This window comes from Panulirus ornatus, chromosome 30, assembly GCF_036320965.1.
Source record: "Panulirus ornatus isolate Po-2019 chromosome 30, ASM3632096v1, whole genome shotgun sequence".
NCBI classification, from domain to species: Eukaryota; Metazoa; Arthropoda; class Malacostraca; order Decapoda; family Palinuridae; genus Panulirus; species Panulirus ornatus.
In genome coordinates this window covers 19,018,762-19,039,862 of record NC_092253.1, presented here as the reverse complement: position 1 = coordinate 19,039,862, position 21,101 = coordinate 19,018,762, and the positions used below count along the sequence as shown (strand labels likewise).

Genomic DNA, 21,101 nt, shown 5'->3' with positions numbered 1-21,101 from the left:
TTTCAAAAATTTTAAAGTTGCCATTTCGGGTCTAATTTCACTACAACAGCGAAAAATTTATGCATTTTTCTATCGACAAACTTGAAAAAAACAGTTTTTTTTTTTTTTAAAAACCAAACTACAGTGTATTCATGCAGAATTCCTTTTCCCCAAATCCCCAAAGCCCCCCTGCAATTTTTTTCCCCGATGGAAATCATTTTAGTCTAAAAGGAACTTTTTTGTAAACCGTGAAAACAGTTTTTTCAAGTTTTAAACATTTAAAAAAGATTTTAAACAAAATAAAAGAACCATCCTGAGAAAACACCCAAAATTGTTTAAAAATTTTTTTCATTCTAATACAGTACTGAAACAAATCTAAATTTTAGTAAAAAGCTATTCAAAAGGCCATGAAAAAATGAATTTTTTTACATTACGTTTGAAAAGTCAGCAAAATTCCCTTTATCAAATAAAGTATTAGAATCTGCTGAAAAAATTTTCCCAAAACTTAAAACACTGTACAGTCTAATAATAAATAATATTACGATTCATTCTCTATACAAAATATATCAAGCTCTCATACAGACAATGATCAAACTGGCACAGTGTTCAGTGTTTGAAAGAAATCTAATTTTCTCATGAAACTAAATGTATTGGTTTAATATTCCAAAAGTTATGGAAGTAATCATAATACCATTCATTCATATAGGCTTACAATGTGCTGTGGATAACATAATCTAGAATCAACAAAGAAAATCTCCCTTCACGAGAGAACTCAGAATACACGGTAATAGTAGAAGTCCATGAGGATGCCACATAAGTTCATGCCCAATGCCAGGCTCACCACCAAGAACACCATCAGCAAGGGCAGAGCATACAGAAACATTCTTGGCTGATGCAATATAGGCAATGCACTGTAACCTAAGAATGTAATATAAATGTAGTAACCGATGGCGAACACCCATAACAAGTTTCCAAAGAGCCATGACACAAACCAGTTCTGACTGATGAAAACATGGTAAAAGAAAAGCTGAAAAAAGTGGAGGATAATAAGTGGAGGGAAATATGCATTGAGATGAACATCAAATGCATAGCCCCATTCAACATCCTGATCACGACAAGTTGGTTTAATCATGTAGTGGTTGGTGACAGCCCAGAGAACTGTTGCAACAATGATGCCTATGGCCAGGGTGTCCACACATACTGTGTACACTAAGAACCTCATGAAACTTCCAAAACTTAATTTCAGCACCACTGCAAAACCTGCTGATGTCACACACAGCCAAAAACACAGCAGAACTACAAATGCTGGATCATCACGAGCAAACTGAGCCTTGGTTTGTTTCCTATACTGAAAATTTCTGTACACTTTCTGAGGAGATATAAATAAATACACCATCTGCCAGGCTGCAAATTCAAAATCCATTTGACGAAACTTGAGAAGTCGCCGCAAGTATTTGCATCTTTTTGCTGCAGCCGTCATGCAGTCGTGTCTGTGAGTAATTGGAGTTGGAAGTGGGGACCCTGTGTGATAACTCAAGGAACCTGTAGTGGATCCTATGCTTGAAGGTGACTGGGCACGTGATGGTGGTGGAGATGTCTGATATTTAAGGCTAGAGCTCATAGCATTGACAACTTCACGTATTCCCTTCAAGAAACATATAAATCTGAGTATATATAATTTAAGACGGGTTTGTTTTCATCACTGGGGATGGGGGAGAAAGAATACTTCCCACGTATTCCCTGCGTGTCGTAGAAGGCGACTAAAAGGGAAGAGAGCGGGGGGCTGGAAATCCTCCCCTCTCGTTTTTTTTTTTAATTTTCCAAAAGAAGGAACAGAGAAGGGGGCCAGGTGAGGGTATTCCCTCAAAGGCCCAGTCCTCTGTTCTTAACGCTACCTCGCTATCGCGGGAAATGGCATATTGTTTTGCATATTTAATATACATGTATATTTTTTAGTAATATTCATGGAAAGAGTTGATGCACTACAGTTCTAGCAGGTCATGCATGAAAACTTTCTGCTATGTGTCCTATTCTTAGGATTTGCAAGTGTCATTTCTTTTTTACGAAATGCATTGGTGTAAAATTGATTCTGATTTGATTTTGATTACAAGGATATAACTTAAATGTTGTAATTGCATACCACTTATCATTGATAACAAAGCACACACACACACACACACACATATATATATATATATATATATATATATATATATATATATATATATATATATATATATATATATATATATATATGTATATATATATATGTATATTATCCCTGGGGATAGGGGTGAAAGAATACTTCCCACGTATTCCTCGCGTGTCGTAGAAAGCGACTAGAGGGGACGGGAGCGGGGGGCCAGAAATCCTCCCCTCCTTGTATTAACTTTCTAAAATGGGAAACAGAAGAAGGAGTCACGCGGGGAGTGCTCATCCTCCTCGAAGGCTCAGAGTGGGGTGCCTAAATGTGTGTGGATGTAACCAAGATGTGAAAAAAGGAGAGATAGGTAGTATGTTTGAGGAAAGGAACCTGGATGTTTTGGCTCTGAGTGAAACGAAGCTCAAGGGTAAAGGGGAAGAGTGGTTTGGGAATGTCTGGGGAGTAAAGTCAGGGGTTAGTGAGAGGACAAGAGCAAGGGAAGGAGTAGCAATACTCCTGAAACAGGAGTTGTGGGAGTATGTGATAGAGTGTAAGAAAGTAAATTCTCGATTAATATGGGTAAAACTGAAAGTTGATGGAGAGAGGTGGGTGATTATTGGTGCATATGCACCTGGGCATGAGAAGAAAGATCAAGAGAGGCAAGTGTTTTGGGAGCAGCTGAATGAGTGTGTTAGTGGTTTTGATGCACGAGACCGGGTTATAGTGATGGGTGATTTGAATGCAAAGGTGAGTAATGTGGCAGTTGAGGGAATAATTGGTATACATGGGGTGTTCAGTGTTGTAAATGGAAATGGTGAAGAGCTTGTAGATTTATGTGCTGAAAAAGGACTGATGATTGGGAATACCTGGTTTAAAAAGCGAGATATACATAAGTATACTTATGTAAGTAGGAGAGATGGCCAGAGAGCGTTATTGGATTACGTGTTAATTGACAGGCGTGCGAAAGAGAGACTTTTGGATGTTAATGTGCTGAGAGGTGCAACTGGAGGGATGTCTGATCATTATCTTGTGGAGGCTAAGGTGAAGATCTGTATGGGTTTTCAGAAAAGAAGAGTGAATGTTGGGGTGAAGAGGGTGGTGAGAGTAAGTGAGCTTGAGAAGGAGACCTGTGTGAGGAAGTACCAGGAGAGACTGAGTACAGAATGGAAAAAGGTGAGAACAATGGAAGCAAGGGGAGTGGGGGAGGAATGGGATGTATTTAGGGAATCAGTGATGGATTGCACAAAAGATGCTTGTGGCATGAGAAGAGTGGGAGGTGGGTTGATTAGAAAGGGTAGTGAGTGGTGGGATGAAGAAGTAAGAGTATTAGTGAAAGAGAAGAGAGAGGCATTTGGACAAGTTTTGCAGGGAAAAAATGCAATTGAGTGGGAGATGTATAAAAGAAAGAGACAGGAGGTCAAGAGAAAGGTACAAGAGGTGAAAAAAAGGGCAAATGAGAGTTGGGGTGAGAGAGTATCATTAAATCTTAGGGAGAATAAAAAGATGTTCTGGAAGGAGGTAAATAAAGTGAGTAAGACAAGGGAGCAAATGGGAACTTCAGTGAAGGGCGCAAATGGGGAGGTGATAACAAGTAGTGGTGATGTGAGAAGGAGATGGAGTGAGTATTTTGAAGGTTTGTTGAATGTGTTTGATGACAGAGTGGCAGATATAGGGTGTTTTGGTCGAGGTGGTGTGCAAAGTGAGAGGGTTAGGGAAAATGATTTGGTAAACAGAGAAGAGGTAGTGAAAGCTTTGCGGAAGATGAAAGCCGGCAAGGCAGCAGGTTTGGATGGTATTGCAGTGGAATTTATTAAAAAAGGGGGTGACTGTATTGTTGACTGGTTGGTAAGGTTATTTAATGTATGTATGACTCATGGTGAGGTGCCTGAGGATTGGCGGAATGCGTGCATAGTGCCATTGTACAAAGGCAAAGGGGATAAGAGTGAGTGCTCAAATTACAGAGGTATAAGTTTGTTGAGTATTCCTGGTAAATTATATGGGAGGGTATTGATTGAGAGGGTGAAGGCATGTACAGAGCATCAGATTGGGGAAGAGCAGTGTGGTTTCAGAAGTGGTAGAGGATGTGTGGATCAGGTGTTTGCTTTGAAGAATGTATGTGAGAAATACTTAGAAAAGCAAATGGATTTGTATGTAGCATTTATGGATCTGGAGAAGGCATATGATAGAGTTGATAGAGATGCTCTGTGGAAGGTATTAAGAATATATGGTGTGGGAGGAAAGTTGTTAGAAGCAGTGAAAAGTTTTTATCGAGGATGTAAGGCACGTGTACGTGTAGGAAGAGAGGAAAGTGATTGGTTCTCAGTGAATGTAGGTTTGCGGCAGGGGTGTGTGATGTCTCCATGGTTGTTTAATTTGTTTATGGATGGGGTTGTTAGGGAGGTAAATGCAAGAGTTTTGGAAAGAGGGGCAAGTATGAAGTCTGTTGGGGATGAGAGAGCTTGGGAAGTGAGTCAGTTGTTGTTCACTGATGATACAGCGCTGGTGGCTGATTCATGTGAGAAACTGCAGAAGCTGGTGACTGAGTTTGGTAAAGTGTGTGGAAGAAGAAAGTTAAGAGTAAATGTGAATAAGAGCAAGGTTATTAGGTACAGTAGGGTTGAGGGTCAAGTCAATTGGGAGGTGAGTTTGAATGGAGAAAAACTGGAGGAAGTGAAGTGTTTTAGATATCTGGGAGTGGATCTGGCAGCGGATGGAACCATGGAAGCGGAAGTGGATCATAGGGTGGGGGAGGGGGCGAAAATTCTGGGGGCCTTGAAGAATGTGTGGAAGTCGAGAACATTATCTCGGAAAGCAAAAATGTGTATGTTTGAAGGAATAGTGGTTCCAACAATGTTGTATGGTTGCGAGGCGTGGGCTATGGATAGAGTTGTGCGCAGGAGGATGGATGTGCTGGAAATGAGATGTTTGAGGACAATGTGTGGTGTGAGGTGGTTTGATCGAGTGAGTAACGTAAGGGTAAGAGAGATGTGTGGAAATAAAAAGAGCGTGGTTGAGAGAGCAGAAGAGGGTGTTTTGAAGTGGTTTGGGCACATGGAGAGAATGAGTGAGGAAAGATTGACCAAGAGGATATATGTGTCGGAGGTGGAGGGAACGAGAAGAGGGAGACCAAATTGGAGGTGGAAAGATGGAGTGAAAAAGATTTTGTGTGATCGGGGCCTGAACATGCAGGAGGGTGAAAGGAGGGCAAGGAATAGAGTGAATTGGCGCGATGTGGTATACCGGGGTTGACGTGCTGTCAGTGGATTGAATCAAGGCATGTGAAGCGTCTGGGGTAAACCATGGAAAGCTGTGTAGGTATGTATATTTGCGTGTGTGGACGTATGTATATACATGTGTATGGGGGGGGGTTGGGCCATTTCTTTCGTCTGTTTCCTTGCGCTACCTCGCAAACGCGGGAGACAGCGACAAAGTATAAAAAAAAAAATATATATATATATATATATATATATATATATATATATATATATATATATATATTGGAAAGGATCACAAGTTTGCCGTGATCAAGTATATTCCTATGAGCCCACGGGGAAAATGAAACACGATAAGTTCCCAAGTGCACTTTCATGTAATAATCACATCATCAGGGGAGATACAAGAAAGAAATATAATAGTCAGTTGATATACAACGAGAGACATAGCTAGGATGCCATTTGGTAAACCTTAATATTAGTGGAGGTCTATACAAACTGGATAACTTTATTATTGATAAAATTTGCAAATGATTCACCTACTTGTCCACATAATAAGTTTATGACATGCTCATTGTCCATCTTGGACAATCACTTGTTTACCAAATGGCGCGCTCGCTACGTCTCTTCATTGTACATCAAATGACTGTTATATTTCTTTCTCGTGTTTCCCCTGATGATGCAATTATTACATGAAAGTGCACTTGGGAACTTAATGTTTTTTATTTTCCCCGTGGACTCACAGGAATACATATCTACATAGTGTGGTTTCAGAAGTGGTAGAGGATGTGTGGATCAGGTGTTTGCTTTGAAGAATGTATGTGAGAAATACTTAGAAAAGCAAATGGATTTGTATGTAGCATTTATGGATCTGGAGAAGGCATATGATAGAGTTGATAGAGATGCTCTGTGGAGGGTGTTAAGAATATATGGTGTGGGAGGCAAGTTGTTAGAAGCAGTGAAAAGTTTTTATCGAGGATGTAAGGCATGTGTACGTGTACGAAGAGAGGAAAGTGATTGGTTCTCAGTGAATGTAGGTTTGCGGCAGGGGTGTGTGATGTCTCCATGGTTGTTTAATTTGTTTATGGATGGGGTTGTTAGGGAGGTGAATGCAAGAGTTTTGGAAAGAGGGGCACGAATGAAGTCTGTTGTGGATGAGAGAGCTTGGGAAGTGTCAGTTGTTGTTCGTTGATGATACAGCGCTGGTGGCTGATTCATGTGAGAAACTGCAGAAGCTGGTGACTGAGTTTGGTAAAGTGTGTGAAAGAAGAAAGAGTAAATGTGAATAAGAGCAAGGTTATTAGGTACAGTAGGGTTGAGGGTCAAGTCAATTGGGAGGTAAGTTTGAATGGAGAAAAACTGGAGGAAGTAAAGTGTTTTAGATATCTGGGAGTGGATCTGGCAGCGGATGGAACCATGGAAGCGGAAGTGAATAATAGGGTGGGGAGGGGGCGAAAATCCTGGGAGCCTTGAAGAATGTGTGGAAGTCGAGAACATTATCTCCGAAAGCAAAAATGGGTATGTTTGAAGGAATAGTGGTTCCAACAATGTTGTATGGTTGCAAGGCGTGGGCTATGGATAGAGTTGTGCGCAGGAGGGTGGATGTGCTGGAAATGAGATGTTTGAGGACAATGTGTGGTGTGAGGTGGTTTGATCGAGTGAGTAACGTAAGGGTAAGAGAGATGTGTGGAAATAAAAAGAGCGTGGTTGAGAGAGCAGAAGAGGGTGTTTTGAAATGGTTTGGTCACATGGAGAGAATGAGTGAGGAAAGATTGATCAAGAGGATATAAGTGTCGGAGGTGGAGGGAACGAGGAGAAGTGGGAGACCAAATTGGAGATGGAAAGATGGAGTGAAAAAGATTTTGAGTGATTGGGGCCTGAATATGCAGGAGGGTGAAAGGCAGGCAAGGAATAGAGTGAATTGGATCGATGTGGTATACCGGGGTTGACATACTGTCAGTGGATTGAATCAGGGCATGTGAAGCGTCTGGGTTAAACCATGGAAAGTTGTGTGGGGCCTGGATGTGGAAAGGGAGCTGTGGTTTCGGGCATTATTGCATGACAGCTAGAGACTGAGTGTGAACGAATGGGGCCTTTGTTGTCTTTTCCTAGCGCTACCTCGCACACATGAGGGGTGAAGGGGATAGTATTCCATGTGTGGCGAGGTGGCGATGGGAATGAATAAAGGCAGACAGTGTGAACTGTGTGCATGGGTATATATGTATGTGTCTGTGTGTGTATATATATGCGTACATTGAGATGTATAGGTATGTACATTTGCGTGTGTGGATGTGTGTGTATATACATGTGTATGGGGGTGGGTTGGGCCATTTCTTTCTTCTGTTTCCTTGCGCTACCTCGCAAATGCGGGAGACAGCGACAAAGCAAAATAAATATATAAAATAAATATATATTATCATTATTATTTTTTTATCATACTGAGTCACTGTCTCCCACGTTAGCAAAATAGTGCAAAAAAACAGACGAAAGACTGGCCCAACCCACCCACATACACATGTATATACATAAACACTCACACAAGCACATATACATACCTATACATTTCAACGTATACATACATATATGTACACAGACATATACATATATACACATGTACATATTCATACTTGCTGCCTTCATCCATTCCTGTCACCACCCCACCACACATGAAATGGCACCCCTCTCCCCCCACGTGCACACAAGGTAGTGCTAGGAAAAGATAACAAAGGCCAAATTCGTTCACACTCAGTCTTTAGCTGTCATGTGTAATGCACTGAAACCATGGCTCCCTTTCCACATCCAGGCCCCACAAAACTTTCCATGGTTTACCCCAGACGCTGCACATGCCCTGGTTCAATCCACTAACAGCACGTCCACAACGGTATATCACATCATTCCAATTCACTCTATTCCTTGCATGCCTTTCACACTCCTGTATGTTCAGCCCTGATCGCTCAAAATCTTTTTCACTCCATCCTTACACCTCCAAATTAGTCACCCATTTCTCATTCCCTCCACCTCTGACACATATATCCTCTTTGTCAATCTTTCCTCACTCATTCTCTCTATGTGACCAAACCATTTCAATACACACTCTTCTGCTCTCTCAACCACACTCTTTATATCACCACACATCTCTCTCACCCTTTCATTACTTACTTGACCAAACCATCTCACGCCACACATTGTCCTTAAACACCTCATTTCCAACACATCCACCTTCCTCTGCACAACCCTATCTATAGCCCATGCCTCACAACCATATAACATTGTTAGAACCACTATTCCTTCAAACATACCCATTTTTGCTCTCTGAGATAACGTTCTTGCCTTCCACACATTCCTCGATGCTCCCAGAACCTTCGCCCCCTCCTCCACCCTATAACTCACTTCCACTTCCATGGTTCCATCCACTGTTAAATCCACTCCCAGATATCTAAAACACTTCACTTCCACCAGTTTTTCTCCATTCAAACTCACCTCCCAATTGACTTGTCCCTCAACCCTACTGAAGCTAATAACATTGCTCTTATTCACACTTACTCTCACCTTTCTTCTTTCACACACTTTACCAAACTCAGTCACCAACTTCTGCAGTTTCTCAACTGAATCAGCCACCAGCGCTGTATCATCAGCAAACAACGACTAACTCACTTCTCAAGCCCTCTCATCCACAACAGACTGCATATTTGACCATCTTTCCAAAACTCTTGCATTCACCTCCCTAACATCCCCTTCCATAAACAAATTAAGCAACCATGAAGACATCACACACCCCTGCCGCAAACCGACATTCACTGAGAACCAATCACTTTCCTCTCTTCCTACTCATGCACATGCCTTACATCCTTGATAAAAACTTTTCACTGCTTCTAGCACCTTACCTCCCACACCATATACTCTTAATAACTTCCAAAGAGCATCTCTGTCAACTCTTATCAAAGCCTTCTGCAGAGCCATAAATGCTACATACAAATACATCTGTATTTCTAAGTATTTCTCAACACATTTTTCAAAGCAAACACCTGATCCACACATCCTCTACCACTTCTGAAACTACACTGCTCTTCCCCAATCTGATGCTCTGTACATTCTTTGACCCTCTCAATCAATATCCACCAATATAATTCCCAGGAATATGCAACAAACTTATACCTCTGTAATTTGAACACTCACTTTTATCCCGTTTGCCTTTGTACAGTGGCACTATGCATGCATTTCACCAATCCTCAGGCACTTCACCATGAACCATACATACACTGAATATCCTTACCAATCAGTCAACAACACAATCACCCCCTTTTTTAATAAATTCCACTGCAATACCATCCAAACCCACTGCCTTGCCGGCTTTCATCTTCTGGAAAGGTTTCACTACCTCTTCTCTGTTTAACAAATCACTCTCCCTGACCCTCTCACTTCGCACACCACCTCGACCAAAACACCCCATATCTGCCACTCTTATCATGAAACACATTCAACAAAGCTTCATAATACTCACTCCATCTCCCTCTCACTTCACCACCACTTGTTATTACCTCCCCATTTGCCCCCTTCACCGAAGTTCCCATTTGCTCTCTTGTCTTATGCACATTATCTACCTCCTTCCAAAACATCTTTTTATTCTCCCTAAAATTTAATGATACTCTCTCATCCCAACTCTCATTTGCTCACTTTTTCACCTCTTGCATGTACCATAATAAAATCAGAATTTTCTAATCTCAGATATCATAACATTTTCAACTTTTGCATTCTAAGACAGCCAACTTCTTGATAATCATAAGCAACAAAAGAGAGGAATAATCAGAAGTTCATAGTCATACTCTAAAAATTCTGCCAAACAGAGAAACACATTCTCAGTGCGTTACCTTCTTTCTCAGTGTCTTACGAAAACGCCTCTTCCGAACATTCTTTAAAGGCGGTGTGTAACCATGAGGCCATAAGTATTTCTTGTCAACTTTATTTGGATCTCGTCTCTTCTTCTTTGGGTCTTCTTCTTCTGGAGGGTCTTCCTCTTCACGCACCATTAACATCTGTTTATAAAGTGAATCAATTATGAAATACTGTTGTCAGTCTGATTCAACCTAAATGTAATTTCTAGGGCATAATACCCTAACCATTTAAGTACGACTTTAACTACTTCCATGTACTCTCTTTCTCATTTGGTGTTTCTGTTTTAATTTTGTTTTAACCCTGTATCATATCACCTATTCTAATGCAAATATGTACATCACTTACTAAACTTAACTCTGAAAGGGAAAATCAGTCAGCTTTTCAACTCCAAAAAGAATAACAATAATTATACACTGTTAATCATACAATTCATGAATTTTATAAAAAGTTCAATCATCCCATTGAAGTTGTTTTTCCATTTTCAAACTAACTAAAAACTCCTTTTCTATATACAAATCCAAATACTGAAAACTAAGGCAGACTAAAAACTGAAAAACCAGGGATATTCTGAGAGAGCACTTGCTTAGCAAGGGTTGTTACACCAGTTTACACAGCCAAAATAATTCACCTTCTTCAACCAAATAAAAACTTATGAAGCTGACAGAACCCTATTAAGAGACCAAAAACACACCCATAGAAGCTTGTGACATCACTGTGCAGAGGTGAGGTTGTACATGGTAACCTTCCACCACCATCATTCACTGACCATTAGAATCTGTCTCAGGCTAGTCATTGTCAGAAGTAAAGAACTGGTACTTCATAAAGAAAGAAGTGGAAAAAAAAGGTAGGGAAAATAAATGGAAACACGTGGACCTAAATGCACTTAAGAAAAATGTTATTCATCCTTCATAACATATATTTCTCATCAAGTCAAACCCTAAGAGCATCTGTCATCATACCATAATAAAGGAGGGACTTCTAAGAAAACTCACGGAAAAACTTAAGAAAGGAAACCTACTCAAAGCATAAATTTGGCCCATACTCTGGACTGCCCTTTTCTGAAAGCAGCATACCCAAAACAATAAAAGGGAAGTCAACCAGATTTGAACAGATGTCTCAATGAATAAAGATGTATGTCAAAACCTACAGCCTCCTCTTGGTACCATCATCCTCCTAGAGACTTCTTATATCATGAACTCTTGCAGGCAGCCTTGGTCGTTAACCCTTTTGCTGTAGAGTTCAGGTATATCCAAATCAACATTTATACCCACCAACTGCAAAATTCAGATTTATCTCATGGCTGCAGGAAAAAAGTTTCCTTCCAGTATAACATTCAAGAATATCCACCTGTATGTGTTGTCAATGGATTGAACTAGGATAAATGAAATGGCCAAGAAAGAGCACAGAAGGTTCTGTGAGGCATGCTTCTGGATGGTGGCTGTAGTTTCAGTGCATTACACATGACAGCAGAGAACAGATGTGAGTCAATGAGGCTTTTCCTTCATCTGTTGTTGATGCAACCTTACCAATGTGGGAATGCTTTGAAAGCTGGATTTTTTATGCCTCAGGAACAGGCCATGTATATAAAGTGTTCTGAATATATATATTCCAAGAAAATTGTTTAGCAATACTTCACAATTTGCCATAATTTGAATGTGATTTATAAAATGTAAAGCAAAGGATTAGCTGCAGAGATAAGATGTATGAAAAAATATGAAACTTTCATTTTTCATCAAAAAACTGCCTAATTTGCAGAAACACATACAGAATCTATATAAAGAAATCCTCATAACATCTTGGATATTGTTATCTACATCACTGTCTTTATATTTTGTAATGATTTTTGCCTCTTGTTGACTTATTTCAGCCTGCATTACATTTTAGAAGGAGGTTAATAATGTGACAAATGCAAAAGAACAAATAGGAACATTGGTAAAGGGGGCAAAACAGGAAGTGGTAACAGACAGTGATGAATTGAGAAGATGGAGTGAGAATTTTGAAGGACTGTTGAATGTTTTGATGATAGGAAGGCACATGTAGAGAATTTGGGTCAGGTTGGTATATGAAGTAAGAGTCATGTAGAGAGGTTTGGTGAAGCAAGAAAAGATGGTGAAAGGCTTATGAATGATCAAAAGTAGCAAGGAAGGTGCAGTGGATGTTCTTGCGATTGAATTTATTAAGAAAGGGGGTGACCATGTTGTTGACCAGTTGATAAGGATTCTCAGGTAAGGTGCCTGAGGATTGGAGGAATGCATGTATAGTGCCAATGCATAAAAGCATGGGGGATAAAGATGAGTGTTCAAACTACAGAGGTTTGTTGAGTGTAATTGGTAAGCTGTAAAGGAGGGTATTGACTGAGATGGTGAAGGCATGTACAGATTGGGGAGGAGCAGTGTGGTTTAAGATATGGTAGAGGATGTGTGGATCAGGCATTTGCTTTGAAGAAAATGTATTTATATATCTATTTATTTATTTTGCTTTGTCGCTGTCTCCCGCGTTAGCGAGGTAGCGCAAGGAAACAGACGAAAGAATGGCCCAACCCACCCACATACACATGTATATACATACACGCCCACACACGCAAATATACATACCTATACATCTCAATGTACACATGTATATACACACACAGACATATACATATATACACATGTACAAAATTCATATTGTCTGCCTTTATTTGTTCCCATCGCCACCTCACCACACATGGAATAACACCCCCTCCCCCCTCATGTGTGCGAGGTAGCGCTAGGAAAAGACACCAAAGGCCCCATTCGTTCACACTCAGTCTCTAGCTGTCATGTAATAATGCACCGAAACCACAGCTCCCTTTCCACATCCAGGCCCCACACAACTTTCCATGGTTTACCCCAGACACTTCACACGCCCTGATTCAATCCACTGACAGCACATCAACCCCTGTATACCACATCGTTCCAATTCACTCTATTCCTTGCACGCCCTTCACCCTCCTGCATGTTCAGGCCCCGATCACTCAAAATCTTTTTCACTCCATCTTTCCACCTCCAATTTGGTCTCCCACTTCTCCTCGTTCCCTCCACCTCTGACACATATATCCTCTTGGTCAATCTTTCCTCACTCATTCTCTACATGTGACCAAACCATTCCAAAATACCCTCTTCTGCTCTCTCAACCACACTCTTTCTATTTCCACACATCTCTCTTACCCTTACATTACTTACTCGATCAAACCACCTCACACCACATATTGTCCTCAAACATCTCATTTCCAGCACATCCACCCTCCTGCGCACAACTCTATCCATAGCCCACGCCTCGCAACCATACAACATTGTTGGAACCACTATTCCTTTAAACATACCCATTTTTGCTTTCCGAGATAATGTTCTCGACTTCGAAACATTCTTCAAGGCTCCCAGAATTTTCGCCCCCTCCCCCACCCTATGATTCACTTCCGCTTCCATGGTTCCATCTGCTGCCAGATCCACTCCCAGATATCTAAAACACTTTACTTCCTCCAGTTTTTCTCCATTCAAACTTACCTCCCAATTGACTTGACCCTCAACCCTACTGTACCTAATAGCCTTGCTCTTATTCACATTTACTCTTAACTTTCTTCTTTCACACACTTTACCAAACTCAGTCACCAGCTTCTGCAGTTTCTTACATGAATCAGCCACCAGTGCTGTATCATCAGCGAACAACAACTGACTCACTTCCCAAGCTCTCTCATCCCCAACAGACTGCATACTTGCCCCTCTTTCCAAAACTCTTGCATTTACCTCCCTAACAACCCCATCCATAAATAAATTAAACAACCATGGAGACATCACACACCCCTGCCGCAAACCTACATTCACTAAGAACCAATCACTTTCCTCTCTTCCTACACGTACACATGCCTTACATCCTCGATAAAAACGTTTCACTGCATCTAACAACTTGCCTCCCACGCCATATATTCTTAGTACCTTCCACAGAGCATCTCTATCAACTCTATCATATGCCTTCTCCAGATCCATAAATGCTACATACAAATCCATTTGTTTTTCTAAGTATTTCTCACATACATTCTTCAAAGCAAACACCTGATCCACACATCCTCTACCACTTCTGAAACCACACTGCTCTTCCCCAATCTGATGCTCTGTACATGCCTTCACCCTCTCAATCAATACCCTCCCATATAATTTACCAGGAATACTCAACAAACTTATACCTCTGTAATTTGAGCACTCACTCTTATCCCCTTTGCCTTTGTACAATGGCACTATGCAAGCATTCCTCCAATCCTCAGGCACCTCACCATGAATCATACATACATTAAATAACCTTACCAACCATTCAACAATACAGTCACCCCCTTCTTTAATAGATTCCACTGCAATACCATCCAAACCTGCTGCCTTGCCGGCTTTCATCTTCCGTAAAGCTTTTACTACCTCTTCTCTATTTACCAAATCATTTTCCCTAACCCTCTCACTTTGCACACCACCTCGACCAAAACACCCTATATCTGCCACTCTATCATCAAACACATTCAACAAACCTTCAAAATACTCACTCCATCTCCTTCTCACATCACCACTACTTGTTATCACCTCCCCATTTGCCCCCTTCACTGAAGTTCCCATTTGCTCCCTTATCTTACGCACTTTATTTACCTCCTTCCAAAACATCTTTTTATTCTCCCTGAAATTTAATGATACTCTCTCTCCCCAACTCTCATTTGCCCTCTTTTTCACCTCTTGCACCTTTCTCTTGACCTCCTGCCTCTTTCTTTTATACGTCTCCCACTCATTTGCATTTTTTCCCTGCAAAAATCGTCCAAATGCCTCTCTCTTCTCTTTCACTAATAATCTTACTTTTTCATCCCACCACTCACTACCCTTTCTAATCAACCCACCTCCCACGCTTCTCATGCCACAAGCATCTTTTGCGCAAGCCATCACTGCTTCCCTAAATACATCCCATTCCTCCCCCACTCCCCTTACCTCCTTTGTTCTCACCTTTTTCCATTCTGTACTCAGTCTCTCCTGGTACTTCCTCACACAAGTCTCCTTCCCAAGCTCACTTACTCTCACCACTCTCTTCACCCCAACATTCTCTCTTCTTTTCTGAAAACCCACACAAATCTTCACCTTCGCCTCCACAAGATAATGATCAGACATCCCTCCAGTTGCACCTCTCAGCACATTAACATCCAAAAGTCTCTCTTTCGTGCGCCTATCAATTAACACGTAATCCAATAACGCTCTCTGGCCATCTCTCCTACTTACATACGTATACTTATGTATATCTCACTTTTTAAACCAGGTATTCCCAATCACCAGTCCTTTTTCAGCACATAAATCTACAAGCTCTTCACCATTTCCATTTACAACACTGAACACTCCATGTATACCAATTATTCCCTAAACTGCCACATTACTCACCTTTGCATTCAAATCACCCATCACTATAACCCGGTCTTGTGCATCAAAACCACTAACACACTCATTCAGCTGCTCCCAAAACATTTGCCTCTCATGATCTGTCTTCTCATGCCCAGGTGCATATGCACCAATAATCACCCATCTCTCTCCATCAACTTTCAGTTTTACCCATATCAATCTAGAGTCTACTTTCTTACACTCTATCACATACTCCCACAACTCCTGATTCAGGAGTAGTGCTACTCCTTCCCTTGCTCTTGTCTTCTCACTAACCCCTGACTTTACTCCCAAGACATTCCCAAACCACTCTTCCCCTTTACCCTTGAGCTTCGTTTCACTCAGAGCCAAAACATCCAGGTTCCTTTCCTCAAACATACAACCTATCTCTCCTTTTTTCTCATCTTGGTTACATCCACACACATCTAAACACCCCAATCTGAGCCTTCGAGGAGGATGAGCACTCCTCGCGTGACTCCTTCTTCTGTTTCCCCTTTTAGAAAGTTAAAATACAAGGAGGGGAGGGTTTCTGGCCCCCCGCTCCTGTCCCCTTTAGTCGCCTTCTACGACACGTGAGGAATGCGTGGGAAGTATTCTTTCTCCCCCATCCCCCATGAGAAATATTTACAGAAACAGATAGATTTGTCTGTAGAATTTATAGATCTGGAGAAAGCATATGATAGGGTTGATTGAGATACCTTTTGGAAGGTCTTAAGAATATATAGTGTGGGAGGATAGCTGCTAAAAGCAGTGAAAGTTAATACTAAAGATGTAAGGCATGTTTAAGAGTAGGAAGAGAGGAGAGTGAATGGTTCCAAGTGAAGGTTGATCTCTGACAGGGGTGTACAATGTAACCATGATTGTTAGATTTGTTTATGGATGGAGTACTGAGGGAGGTAAATGCAACAGTCTTGGAGAAACGCATGAATATACAGTCTGTGGGGGATGAGAGGGGCCTGGGAAGTGAATCAGTTGTTTTCTGATGATACAACATTGAATGCAAATCTGAGTGAGAAACTGCTGAAGATGGTGACTGAATTTGGATGAGTGTGTGTAAGAAGAAAGTTGAGAGTAAATGTGAATAAAAGCAAGTATTAGGTTTAGCAAGATTGAGGGATAGGTTAGTTGGGGGTGTGAGTTTGAATGAAGAAACTTTGGAGGAAGTGAAGTACTTTAGATGCCTGGGAGTGAACAAAGCAGCAAAAGGAACAATGGAAGCATAAGTGAGTCATGAGACAGGTGAGAGGGCAGAGGTTCTTGAAGTGTTGAAGAATATGTGGAAAAAAAAATGCTATATGGGAGGGCAAAAATAGGTACATCTGAAGATATGGTGGTCCCTACATTATCATATGGATGTTAGGCATGAGCTATAGATAACGCTGTGTGGAGGCAGGTGGGTGAGTTCAAAATTAAATATCTGAGGACAATTTGTGGTGTGAGGTGTTTCGATCAAGTAAGTAATATATGGACCAGAGAGATTTGTGGTAACAAAAAGAGTGTCATTGAAAGGGCTGAAGAGGGTGTACTAAAAAAAAAATGGTTTGGAAAGTTGTAATAACTTTTACCCTTCTTAGTACTTTTTCAAGGTGGGTAAATCCATGGCCTCTAACCTTTCCATATACTATACCTTAGGTATCTTCTTTTGAGTACCATATTTTTCAAAATCTTCAGGACCTTTTCTATTCCAGACTTACAATCCATAGATTTCTCAACAAAATATTGTCACTCTGATCTTCCAGTGATATGGCCTCTAACCTTTCCATATACTATACCTTAGGTATCTTCTTCTGAGTACCATATTTTTCAAAATCTTCAGGACCTTTTCTATTCCAGACTTACAATCCATAGATTTCTCAACAAAATATTGTCACTCCGATCTTCCAGTAATATGCTTGCCTCCATATATCAAAACATCTAAAATTATCTTAAAATAAAAAAATCAAAAACAAAAGTGACAACAACTGGTTAGGACAACTAAAACAAGCTCTATCATCACCAACAGTGTGGCAAGTGATACCAGTGTTACCTCAATATACTAGTTCTTAAGATAAAACAAAAGTACTTACCGTATGATATGTGCTACAGAAAACTCATGGACAGTAGACAATGATATTCACCTGGCCTTCAATCTGAAGGCCAAAAAACGAAAGTGGAGACTGTCAACAAATTCACAAAGCATCAGTGAGCAAAGGCAAAGAAATAGTATTGGGCATCTGCACCATGTCATCTCACCTCTGTCCTGCTATATCAAGGGTCAATCCTCAAGGATATATCTCATTTTGAAGGGTAAAAAATTGATGTATTAACCCCCACCGCACCAAGCAAGTGCTCTCTCAGATGTTCATAAGGCTCCATCTACAGGCAAGAAACTGATCTCTAAGCCACTACAAACTGTAAACTTAAAATCAGTGAGGGCTCAACAGTTTACAAAGAAAGCCTCAGTTACATCCAAGACCACTTCATCACTCAAGAATATGGCCAAAACCAATTTCATCAATCAAAGGTATAAGCAAGAGTACAGCCATAATACATCAGTCTGAGAGACTATAATGGGGTGGGTGATGTGAACAGATGTCAGCAACAAAAAAATCCTAAACACTTTATCACTTAGCTAATTCTTCTCAAATTCTTTTATATCTCTACACTCATTTTACTGCCCTTTTTAAATGTACTAACCAAATATCTAAACTTCTGTACAGTCTTTCATCTCTCCAATCATATATCATATTCAAATTCCTTACTTTCCAATTCAGCTTCCCTTAAATTCATAGCTCACCTGACAAACATCTGCAGTCTTGTAGAAATTTTTTCCATCAATGGATTTCCATGTCTCCATTATAGTGGGAATGTCCATCAACTGAAAATAAAATAATTTCATTATCCATACAATATCATTTCTATATCCTACCAAATCACTTGGTGACAATCAACAAAAGTGGTATTAATTATTTTTTTCATACTTGATCACCATTTCCCATGCCAGTGAGGTAGTACCAGGAACAAAGAAAGGCCAAATCCACTCACATCCATTCTCTAGCTGTCATGTGTAAAGCACTGAAATTACAGCTACTTATCCATATCCTGGTCCTACAGACCTTTCCAGATGCTACACATGCCCTGGTTCAGTCGACTAACAATACGTTGACCCCAGTATATCACATCATTCCAATTCACTCTATCCCGCACGTGCCTTTCACCCTCTTGCATGATAAGGCCGCAATCGCTCAAAATCTTTTTCACTCCATCCTTACATCTCCAATTAGCTCTCCCCATTCTCCTTGTCTCCTCCACTTCTGATACATATATCCTCTTTGTCAACCTGTCCTCACTCATTCTCTCCATATGTCGAAATCATTTCAACATATCCTCTTCAGCTCTCTCAACAGTCCTCTTTTATTACCACACATCTCTCTTACTCTTTCATTATTTATGAAATCAAACCCCCTCACACCACATACTGTCCTCAAACATTGCATTTCCTCTACATCCACCCTCCTCTGCACAAATTTATCTACAGCGCATGCATCACATCCATGTAAAATTCCTTAAAATGTACCCATTTTTGCCATAACATTCTCTCCTTCCACACATTCCTCAGCATTCCCAGAACCTTCACCCCATCAACCACCCTGTAACTCACTCCAGCTCCATGGTTACATTCACTGCCATGTCCACTCACAAATATCTAAAACACTTCACTTCCTCCAATTTCTCTCCGTTGAAACTCACATCCCAACAAACCAGTCCCTCAAACCTGTTGAACCTAATAATTACTTTGCTTTTATTCATATTCACTCTCAAATTTCTCATTTCACATACTCTTCCAAACACAGTAATCAACTTTCAAAGTTTCTCCCTTGAATCCCACCCTAGTGCTGTATCATCAGCAAACAACAACTGACTCACTTCCAGGCTCTTTCATCCCCCACAGACTGCACACTCACCCAACTCTCCCACTCTCCAAGACTCACATTTACCTACCTCATCCATAAACAAAACGAACAACCATGGTGACATCGCATCCCCTTCCACAGACCAACCTTCACTATATCATCATTATATCCTGTAATATCATAGACAGCTGCTACATATGTGCTAAACTACTCCAGTATGGCAGATACACACCTCATCACATACATGGATAATCATAACCTCAATTTGATAAGGTCAAAAAAGAGAAGAAACCTTGATGTTTAATGAAATTATATAACATGCATGGAAGCAGAGAAAAATAATCAACAATTAAGTAAGGAATGCAGTAGGCTCTATACACTAGCCCACCCCAGTGGTAATATGTATCTTGTGGATACTCATAAGTAGACAGGTACCCCACCTTGTACCTTAGACTGTGCTATCATATATCTCCTTAACCAACCTTCCGCTGCATTCAGTCTATAATCAATTATCTAACATCATCATTTGAAACATCCCTAGCCCTTACCAATTATATCACTGAATCTTCTCACATCTTTTCCAATGTCTACCTCTCTGTTTTGTATCTTCAACAGGACACCCATTTATCCTCTTGACCAATCCATCATCAGTCATACATCCTAGATGGCTATAACAACCTAAAAGACTTTCAAACATATGTGCTACACCCTCATACACTCTTTCATTTCTTTCTTTACTGCATCCCGTCATTCCAAATGCCCCTCTCATATAACTTATTTGCACAGCCTGGATTCTTGATCTCAGTGACTTATTCCATGTCTATGTTTTGGCTGCATAAGTTAGGGCTAGGAAGACTATGCTGTCCCTTATTCCTTTTTTTACTTCTATACTTAAACCTCTACCCTTTATTCTATTAAGGACCAAGTGACACTTCCACCCTGTACTGCTCTCTCCCTTATCTCCTTCCATATCATCAAACTTACCCAAGATGGCTCCTAACTACTTAAATTCTCTCACCTCTTCCACTCTTTCTCCCCATATCCATAACACTTTAGTTTAGTAAATTTCTTCTTTCACTATGTAGAGCTTTGCATAATCTATATTTTCAGTCTGTTTCCTTTCAAATACTATAACTTATACTTGCACTTACCTTAAATTCCCTATGTTTAAACACACAATAAAACACACAACCCACTGCAACTCCACTCACAGCAAACAGCACAGTATCATCTGCAAACAGGCTTGTCACTAGCCATCATACATCACCACCACACTCCATCTCTGCAACCTCTTTCCGAAGTTTTGCCTTCATTTCTCCAATCACTCCATCCATACATATGGTAAAAAGCTACAGACACATTACAAAACCCTAACTCACACCCACATATATACTGAAACTTTTTCTCAACTCTCCATCCACTCTTACACATGCATTTACTACTATAGAAGGATTTCACGCCATCCAACAGTTGACCCCTACCCCATATATCTATAATGCATGCCAAAAAGCATTCCACTCAAATCTGTTATAGACTTTCTCTAGATCTATAAAATCTTAATACAACT

General features: G+C 40.5%; 2 protein-coding genes across 5 annotated transcripts in view; both read right to left on the bottom strand.

Annotated features, from left to right (window-relative positions):
- The window catches only part of Taf7 (TATA-box binding protein associated factor 7), a 94,304-nt gene that overhangs the window by 56,121 nt on the left and 17,082 nt on the right, over positions 1-21,101 (bottom strand). For all 4 annotated transcript variants that reach the window (XM_071679856.1, XM_071679854.1, XM_071679855.1 and 1 more), the window contains exons 4-5: positions 18,418-18,498; positions 10,203-10,367 (exon numbers count right to left, since the gene is read on the bottom strand). In XM_071679856.1, the coding sequence (XP_071535957.1) occupies positions 10,203-10,367; positions 18,418-18,498 (246 nt within the window). The remainder of the gene's footprint in view (positions 1-10,202; positions 10,368-18,417; positions 18,499-21,101) is intronic.
- On the bottom strand, positions 561-1,677 carry LOC139758588 (protein unc-50 homolog). The gene has a single exon (XM_071680105.1). The coding sequence runs from the start codon at positions 1,598-1,600 to the stop codon at positions 752-754; it is 849 nt and encodes a 282-aa protein (XP_071536206.1). The 5' UTR covers positions 1,601-1,677; the 3' UTR covers positions 561-751.